At 55.3% G+C, this 9,481-nt stretch overlaps 1 protein-coding gene across 5 annotated transcripts; it reads left to right on the forward strand.

The window, feature by feature from the left end:
* The first annotated feature begins 107 nt into the window (after positions 1-107).
* NDRG2 (NDRG family member 2) lies at positions 108-8,749 on the forward strand. Of its 5 annotated transcripts, none has more exons than XM_055537166.1 (17): positions 108-196; positions 1,829-1,895; positions 2,612-2,692; positions 3,034-3,075; positions 3,441-3,546; positions 3,805-3,925; positions 4,107-4,169; positions 5,037-5,097; positions 5,292-5,378; positions 5,557-5,613; positions 5,779-5,882; positions 6,350-6,394; positions 6,682-6,733; positions 7,119-7,166; positions 7,422-7,457; positions 7,611-7,662; positions 7,905-8,748. In XM_055537166.1, the coding sequence occupies exons 3-17, from the start codon at positions 2,618-2,620 to the stop codon at positions 8,069-8,071; spliced, it is 1,116 nt and encodes a 371-aa protein (XP_055393141.1). In that variant the 5' UTR covers positions 108-196; positions 1,829-1,895; positions 2,612-2,617; the 3' UTR covers positions 8,072-8,748. The 5 variants fall into 5 exon arrangements, with proteins under 5 accessions (XP_055393141.1, XP_055393145.1, XP_055393144.1 ...); XM_055537169.1 differs by having other exon boundaries at positions 160-224; XM_055537168.1 differs by lacking the exon at positions 108-196 and adding an exon at positions 791-854.
* The last annotated feature ends 732 nt before the right edge of the window (positions 8,750-9,481 follow it).

Here is a 9,481-nt window from a genome sequence, read left to right on the forward strand (position 1 = left end):
TGGGGGTCCTGCCCCTCCTCCGCCCCTCCTTGGGGCCTTGACCCGGGAGTCCCCGTTGGCCATCCTCTCCCCCCCCTCCCGCGATCTCCCTCTATTTATAGCGGCCCCCCGCATCCACCCCCCCTCCCCGCCTTGTTTTCCAACTTCTCAGGGAGCAACCCGGAGAGCAGTCGCCGGGACACTGCAGAGAGAGGAGGTACCAGGACCCTGGGCGTCCAGAAATTGTAACTCCCGCGCCCTCGACGCCCCCACTCCCTAGTCGGTGCAGGCACACCTCTCCTCTCCGCGGTCGAGACCCTCGCCTCCTCAGCAGAGATCCTTCTTTGGCCTAGCCCTCTGTTTCCGGGCGGGTGGAGTCAAAATCGTGGGGTGCCAGCACCCTGGCTTCGTCTCCCTTTTACCCGTTCCCACCTCGGAGTCGGGGCGCAGGAAGGAGCCTGAGTGCTACAGGCAGGGCCAGATCACGGGTGGGGGCGGTGCTGAGAGCGGGCGTGGGGATCCCCTACGGGACTAAGGGATCCCCCACACCCACAGCCGCCCGGTTGCCGGGGTCGGGGGGGCGGGGAGGGTGGTGAATGTTGTGGGGAGCGCGGGCCGGAGCCTGGAAGCACCCAGCAGTTGGCTTTCTTTAGCGTTCCCCTCGGGCCCCCAGAGCTGCCCCTCCCGGAGCTGTGGGAGGCTCCGGGCGGGGTGAAGGGGGGCGTGTTTACCAGGGGTCTGGGGCGGATCTGCGGGGAACTGGCGGCCGGTGGGCGGGCTGGGGCGGGCCGGGGGCGGGTCTGTGGGGAGGCCGAGCCGGGGCGGGCCGGGGAGTCAAAGGCAAGTGAAGGTGGAAGCGGCAGCGGCGGCAGCAGGTAGGGGGAAGGGCGGGAGTGGGGCCGCGGGGCCAGGCTGGCGCCTGGGGGTGCCGGGAGGCGCTTGGATCCCAACGCCTCGGAGAGTACGCCTTGTGGGCAGGAGCCGGCCCACAGGGCCGCGAGGCCGCGGCGCACAGAGGCGGAGGCTCTGCGGGCTGCAGGGCGTGTTTAGGGCGTGCACGAAGTTGAGTCCGGGGTCCAGGGCTCTCAGCGCCAGCCGCGCGAATTGTCAGTCCCCACGCGGATGGCAGCGAGGGGACTCGGAGGGACAGGTTCCGGGGGCTGGGCCCAGTCAGTCCCATCTGTCCTCCCCATCCCTTCCCAGCTGGCTCTCGGCCCTTGCGGGTCGTCGGGGCACGCTGGGGAGAGACTGTGGAAACGCCCCACACACACCCCTTCTCCACTTTCGGGATCCACACCGAGACTGGGTGGAGGAGAGAAGCGAAAGCACGAGGCTTAAAAAAAATTTTTTTTTAATGGTGGAAAGAAACAGTCGTGCTCTCTCACCCCATCTCACTCGAGAGCTGTCAAAAATCTTGGGGATCCCTTAGTCCCCACTTTAATTTGCAAATAAGAAATTGAGCACAAGAGTAGTGACAGACGGAGCCAAGGTCACAGTGGGAGCAGCAGAGCCTGGGGTAGAATCCAGAGGTTCTGACATAAGACACGCTCTTTCCTCCACATCAGCACTTCCTTCTCTCCTCTCCCGCCCCGCCCCCGGCCCCCCGCCCCCCTTCCCAAGCCTGGACTGATACCTGCTGTGTTGCCCGGCAGACCAGCCAGCCTGTATTGATTCTAGCTGAAGCCTGGAGAAGACTTGTTCACTGGACTCGTGGGTACAGATTGGGAGGGTTAGTGACCTGGCAGGGATTGGTGACCCAGATAGTCCAGGTCTTGGCTTAGGTTTTTTGTCTCTAAAAGATCCAGGATTTGTCTCCCATGTCATTCACCTCATTGCCTTGTTTTCTCAGACCCCAGAGCCAGGAGGAGTGAGAACCCTGACCCCTAACCCTACTTCATCCAGCCAATAGGAGCCAAGTAAGTGACCCCACCTCCGGGCTGCTGGCCCTTTACTCTGCTCGTCTGCACAGGTGCTCTGCTCCTCACTGGCCCCAAAGGTTGAATACATGCTACTTTATTCCAAGTCAGGAGTCTTGGGAGGAAGGGAGGCATTGGGTCTGTTGGACACAGATGTCCCATGTCCTTCTTTTCTGGTTTCCCCCTCCCCCCTTTGGTCATGTTACTCAGGTCATTTTTAGCCCCTTTCTCTTTGCGCTGCTGACCTTGGCGCTTTAGTTGAAGGTCACAGTCGGTGGTGAACTCTCGATACCCATCCCTTGGTATCTTTAGAGCACCCAGTCGCTGAGCCACGAGTTTCACCCCCTACCTAACTAGGAGTGTGGGGTGGCCCCTAAATATAGCCTGGGAAACCTGAGCTGCCCTGCTGCCCCACCCTGATATTTCCATCCAGGATAGGGGAGGGGGTACGGAAGGTGTCGGTGTTGAGGGGTGTTGGGATGGCCAGGCTGAAAGGAAGTGGTGTCCTGAGTCCTCTTCCCCAAGCCCTCTTTCCTAGTGGCCTGGCCCTACAGCTGGGGGTGCCGGACCACCTCTCTCTGTGTCCTGGAGTAGTCTTCAGCTCCTGGGGCCCTCCGAACTCAGCACTGTCCAGTGTTGAGAGGAAGCCAGGGGTTGGGGGAGGCGTGCGGTGTGGGGGCAGCCTCCCCAGTCTCTGTGTTTCCTCACCCTGCCAGGTCACCATGGCAGAGCTGCGGGAAGTACAGATCACGGAGGAGAAGCCGCTGTTGCCAGGGCAGACACCCGAGGTGGCCAAGGTTATCAGAGACCCCTGACTCCCAGGCCGGAATCCCAGACCTCCAAGCATAGTCCTCACTTCTTCCCCTTCCAGACTCATGGTCTCATTGTCACTCACACCCCACTACGCTCTCCACGTCTCCCCATGTTATCTCTCCCCAAACACCACGGCTGAGAGTCCAGGCTTTTTTCCTCTCACTATGCTAACCTTCATCCTCTCCATGTCTCTTTTTCGTCAATCTCTTTCTGTCATTGGTCTCCGTTGGCCTCTTTACCTACCTTTCTTTTATCTGTGTCTGACTCTCTCTCTGTGACTCTACTGTGTGTTTCTGTGTGTATCTGTCTGTGTGTATCTCTCCAGGAGGCTGAGTTAGCTGCCCGAATCCTCCTGGACCAGGGACAGGTAACAGCTTGGGGCAGCCCCAGGTGGGAGGAGGGGCTCTTCTTGCTCCAGGAAGGAGGGGCCCCTGCCTGGTTTTCTTCTCTCTGCTTTTCTCCTTCTATTCCAGTCCTTTCCTGTCCCCATCTGCCTGCTTTCCTGCCTTCTCCTCCCTCTTTTCTGAGTTCCCTGATGCTCTTCGATCTTTCATTATTCTTTCCTACCCCCTAAATCATCTTCCGGTGTCATTTTTACCTAAATTCTTGCTGATCCTACTTCCACTTTTTGGCTCCAGTTTCCTTCAATGCCCCGACTTTCATGGAGGCTCCTCTCGTGCCTCTTTTCCTCTCAGCCTGACTCCTGCCTGATGGTGACCTGTTTTCCTGCAGACTCACTCTGTGGAGACACCTTATGGCTCTGTCACTTTTACTGTCTATGGCACCCCCAAACCCAAACGGCCAGCGATACTCACCTACCATGATGTGGGACTCAACTGTAAGGACCTTCTCTTCCTCTCCCATTTCTTTCTGGAAAAAGGCTGGTGGGGCAGGGGGAGGGTAAGACTCCAGTGTGAGGGGAAGGGCAAGACTCCAGTGTGAGGGGAAGGGCCAGTATGGGAAGGGAGCCATGTGGCATGTCAAGGGGAAGTTCTCTCCTCGTCTGAATGTGGCATGAAAGAAAGAGGGTGGATTCTGACCTGGGGACATTTTCCCCGTCTGACTCTACTGTTGGGGTGATGGGGATTCTCTTTAGATAAATCCTGCTTCCAGCCGCTGTTTCAATTTGCGGATATGCAGGAAATCATTCAGAACTTCGTGCGGGTTCATGTGGATGCCCCTGGCATGGAAGAGGGGGCTCCCGTGTTCCCTTTGGGGTGAGAATTAGCTCCTTCCCTCCTCATCAGGCTGTGAGGCACATGGCAGGTATGGAGTAGATTGGATCAGGGAGGAGGAAGGGGAGGGCAAATGGTGACCCTGGGAGAGAATGAGTAGGACATGGAGGTGGGGGCCATGGGGGCAGGTTGGTGTTTTCCTTAACGTTCTTTTCTTTCCCAGGTATCAGTACCCATCTCTGGACCAGCTTGCGGACATGATCCCTTGCATCCTGCAGTACTTAAAGTGAGAGGCTTGGGGACCCCTCCGAGCCAGAGTTCTCTTTCCAGCACAAGGCGGCCCGTAGAACTCCTGAGCGAGTTCTGTCTGGACTAGATGTTGTCTATTCCAGTTGAGAGGAAGTGGGTGGCTTTGGAAAGCTGACTTGAGTCAGCAGAGTAGCCCTAAGGGAGGAGGAGAAGAAAAGGGAGCTGTGTGCCTGGCCTTGCCTCAGGCTGAGGAGGGTCCGCTCTGATCTGGAAGCTAGAGAAGAGGAGGGGGCGACACAGTCCCTGAGGAACCAGACAAGCCTGTCTTTCCCTCCCACTCCCTGTGCCTCCTCCAGACCGAGGCAGAGGGGGTGAGAGAAGGAAAAGGAAGTCAGGTGTGGCCTCTCCGGTGCATACTTGGTGCTGATGACACCTGGGCTCTGTCCTTGACTTGGCTTTTCCTGGGCATCAGGGCCCTGGGCAGCTGTGGTTCACCTCTTGGGCTCTTTCTCCTGATACTTCCTGTTGTTCACCAAAGTTGTATCTTTTTTAATATCTTGCTTTAAGTGCCCCCCTTCCCAGTTCCTCTAGAGGAACCAGGAAGGAAAACAGAACTAGTTGAACTAGCTCCTGAAAATTGAGAATGGACAAAGAGCTACATAGGAAACAGTGTCTGGTTGGTTGGCATGTGGGTGTTTCAAGACACTCACTCTCCCTGGAGGGAGCTGGGAAAAGACTACAGTGTCCATTTTTTAGCTCCTTAGCACCTTCTTTTTCAGCATCCCCCCAAAGGAAGGTCCCTTTCTGTCCTTTGTGCCCATGGCCTTAGGAAGGAGGGTGAGGAGTTTGGAGAGTCAAAGTTTTGGATACCCGGACCCATTAGACCTACATTTACCTTTCACAGTTTCTCCACAATAATTGGAATTGGTGTTGGAGCTGGGGCCTACGTCCTGTCGAGATACGCTGTAAGAAATAAAAAAAAAAACCCAGATAAGCAAAAGGCGGGTCCAAGGCCCAGGCAGTGTTACCAGTGTGTGCTTGGGGGGAGGCTGTGCGTACGAAGGTGGGAAGCAGGCCCCATGGAGCCTGGGGTGGGCAGAGCTCAGTGGGGAGGGGATAAGTCCATGCCTGCCTCTGACTTCCCTCTGCTGCCCCTCAGCTTACCCACCCTGATACCGTCGAGGGTCTTGTCCTCATCAACATTGATCCCAACGCCAAAGGCTGGATGGATTGGGCAGCCCACAAGGTTTGGGGGGCCTGTGCACTGAGATCTTGGGGGCTTCCCCTTGTGTGGGTCCATTTAGGCTCTAACAACATAACTGGCTGGCCTGTGAGCTTCAGGGAGGGGGGAAGGAGCAGGAAAGAAACTTGGGTCTCTACTCCTCATAATGTCCTGAGCTTTTTCACCTGCCCTGTCCTCATAGCTAACAGGTCTCACCTCTTCCATTTCGGAGATGATCCTTGGACATCTTTTCAGCCAGGTAAGTGGTTGTGGAAGATGGAAGAAGTAGAGGGAACCAGCAAGGACTGGAATGTGTGGGGTGATTTCCTTACTTGGGACTGATTTGGGGAGGGAAGTTTGCATCTAGTAACTGTTTTTGAGTTCTCTACCCAGCCCTATTTATTCTTCCTCTATTTTCCTTCAGGAAGAGCTGTCCGGAAATTCTGAGTTGATACAAAAGTATAGAAATATCATTGCACATGCCCCCAACCTGGATAACATTGAACTGTACTGGAACAGCTACAACAAGTAAGTGGGCATGGACGAGAAATGTGGAAGTGGGAATGGGGGTCATGGGAGGCACAGAGGGGCCAAGGGGAGGGGAAGCAGGCTGTGCGAGGTGGGCGGGGATTGTTGGGCAGTAGGGGGCAGCTGCAGAACAGACGGGGGTTTGGGGGGGAGAATTGTGAGAAGCCGGCCCCCTCTCTCTTGTTACTTCCTTGGATTTTTAGATTCCCTGAAGTAAGATGATCTCCGGTCCTCATGCCCTTCATCCCCTTCACTGCCCTCTGACCAGAGACCCTGGGCACAAGTGACCATAGGGCTCATGCTTGAGGCCTGTCTGCCACCTTCTCCTTCAGTTCTCACTTGTAATCACCAATATTCAACTCTAATTTAGGAGAGGAAGATTGCTTCCTCATGGGGAAGTTGGCTTACATCTGGGTGGGTAGCACTGCTTGCCTAAAATTTCTACTCTTCTTTTGAACCCTCTTTAGTCGCCGAGACCTGAACTTTGTGCGTGGAGGCGATACCACCCTCAAGTAAGACTTTAAGGGATAAAGCTTTGCCTCTCTCCCTGGATCTTCCCCTAGTAGATGCTTATACTCTTTAGAAGGAGAGTCTTTTGCCAGGGAATTTTCTTGTCACCTCCTCCCCTATCCTGTTTAGCAAACCACCACCCTCTAGGTCTTACCCCTTTGAACTCTGTTGGTGGGGTCAGCGGGGTTCAGAAGGTTATTTTCTCTTTGGAGCCAACTGTTCTTCTGGGAGGAGGCGGAGGAGGGAGTGCCAGGGGCTCACCACCTGCTCCCCAACACTATGCCTCTAGGTGCCCTGTGATGCTGGTGGTAGGAGACCAAGCACCCCATGAAGATGCAGTGGTCAGTAGGGAGTCTTGGGGTGGGTGAAGGAGGGTGGCAGTCAGAGGGCTATCTTGCCAAGAAGCAAGCTCTGTTTGGGGACGGGGAGAGTAACTTTGGGGCATAAGAGGTTGATTCCTGACAAGAAGGAAATGGCCAGAGGCTTGATAAGAAAGGAACTTGGAGGACTCTTCTGGTGGTCCAGTGGTTAAGACTGCATGCTCCCAATGCGGGGGGCATGGGTTTGATCTCTGGTCGGGGAACTAAGATTCCATATGTTGTGGGTATGTGCAAAATAAAATTAAAAAAAAAAAAAAAATGAATTGGGTCTGGGCCCCTGGGTCCTTTGGTTGGGAGGGGCCACTGGGAGTGTGACTTCATTCATTCAACCTTCTCCCTACTCCAGGTGGAATGTAACTCAAAACTGGACCCCACCCAGACTTCTTTCCTCAAGGTCAGTAACCCTATTCCACATTCAGCCTGACTCTTGGCCCCCGGTCCAGAGCCATAGATCTTCTCCAGATTCAGCTGCTAGGCTGGCTTCCAGGGTCCTACATGGGAGCAAGTGGGTGGGTGGAGTAAAAGAAACAGAAAACACCCCAACGGCCTGGAGTGGGAAGCCTAGGGAAGAGAGCCCTCTCGTACCTCTCGGCATGGCTCATTGGTGTATATGTATATCACTTTTTCTGGATGACTCTCTCCTGAACAGATGGCTGACTCTGGGGGACAGCCCCAGCTGACTCAGGTGAGCGCCCCTGCCATTCGTGGGGTGGGATATTACTGGCCCTGAACTATACCCTTTGCTACACACCCCATCTCTAACCTGCCACGGCTATGGGCTCCAGCTCAGTTTCTAACCTCACTTTGCTGTCTCCCTTTCCTCATTTTACTTTCACAGCCAGGCAAGCTAACCGAGGCCTTCAAGTACTTCCTGCAGGGCATGGGCTATAGTGAGTATGGGGGTCAGAGGCTGTCATGAAGACAAGAGGTTGTGGCATAGGAGGAGGGAGGGCCACGGGGGGCAGGAACCACTTCAGGCTAATTCCTGGATTTATCGCCATCTGTCAAATCAAGCTCATTGACCCCTGGCCCCATTTGTAACTCTCGTCTCCACCCAAGCGCCCCACTCTGAGTTGCCTGCTTCTCTCCCCACCTCCGCTCTGACTGCTGGCTTTCCCTTCCGTCTCCACAGTGGCTTCATCCTGCATGACTCGCCTGTCCCGGTCTCGCACGGCCTCCCTGACCAGCGCAGCATCCATTGATGGCAACCGGTCCCGCTCTCGCACCCTGTCCCAGAGCAGCGAGTCTGGGACTCTCTCTTCAGGGCCCCCGGGGCACACCATGGAGGTCTCCTGTTGAATGACCCTTGTTGCCCTGGTGTGGGACCCAGCCCTCACCTCCCCCAGTACTAACCTGGGAGGTGCCCAGGGCACTGGGCCCGAGTGAGCACAGGAAGCTGGGCAGATCATGTGGGGAGATGACCTTGATCTTTGATTGCTACCCTAACCTTGACCTCTAACCTGTGATTTCCCTCAGCTCCTGGGAGAGATGTCCTAATATCTCTTAGGGACCCAGACCCCTAAATGATCCCTCTCCTTCATCTTGGTGTTAGGCGGAGAAGGCATGTATCCCTGCTCCCTAATCTGGGTGTCTGTAGCTAAGGGACAAGAGGTTGTGGAAGTTGTCCATGGTGACTCCCCCAGACTCTCCCTCCTTATCCCAGATTGCAAGGGTAAAGGGCTCTGGGCTGGGGCTCCTCTCACCAAAGCTGGCATAGTGTCGCATTAATCCTTCGTGCCTCTGAAGGGCATGGGCCTCAATGAACGTGTGACAGAGGAGCACTGCTGGTGGGTTAGTGGTCCTCAGGACATGCCAGAAACGTTCAGTGTGGAAATGGAAGTTGGAATGGGAGGTGGTGGGTGGTGAACAAGTGTGACGGAAGGGCTGGAGCTGGGCAGTAGCAAGGGGACTGGGGCCAACGGCTGCTCTAACTTTGGTAGCTATCTAGACAGCGTGTGTCTAGAGGGGGGTGGGGGGGAGCCAAGCTGGGCGTGGCTGCTTGGGGCTTGGCATGGGGGTGGGAAGGGCTGCCTTGGGGCTCTGACCACAGTGTGTTATATGTGGGGGGTGCCCTCCTGTCTCCCACAACTTCTGCTGTAACAATAAACTATAGAGGAATCTGAGCTCCATTATTCTTCTGGGTCTAAATATGCCTGCCTCGTGCCCCTTTTCTGCCTCTCCCTGCTCAGCCCTTACATTTCTCTTCTCAAGGTGACAAAACCACAGAAGAGGGCTTGTATAGCAAAAGTGTTAGTCACGCAGTTGTGTTCAACTCTTTGTGGACCTCATGGACTGTGCAGCCCGCCAGGCTCCTCTGTCCATGAAATTCTCCAGGCAAGGATACTGGAGTGGGTTGCCATGCCCTCTTCCAGGGGATCTTCCTGACACAGGGTTTGAACCCTGGACTCTTGTATTGTAGGCAGATTCTTTACTGTCTAAGCCACCAGGGAAGCCCCTGTATAGCATAGACACGCTATAAAATGTGACCTCCTGGTCACTGGTCCCTACTCCAATAGCATGGTATTGCCCTTGATATTGATAGGGTATCCCAGTTGGGAACCAAAGGAGGAACTCAGATCTTAAGAGACTGACCCACTGAGAAATGCCATAGGATTTTAGAGACATCACCAACATCGTGATTTAAAGAAGGAAGCATAGAAAACTGACGCAAGTGTCCAAGGACATCTTTTGACTCATTTTCTGCAGGAT

Source organism: Bubalus kerabau, chromosome 10, assembly GCF_029407905.1.
Source record: "Bubalus kerabau isolate K-KA32 ecotype Philippines breed swamp buffalo chromosome 10, PCC_UOA_SB_1v2, whole genome shotgun sequence".
NCBI classification, from domain to species: Eukaryota; Metazoa; Chordata; class Mammalia; order Artiodactyla; family Bovidae; genus Bubalus; species Bubalus kerabau.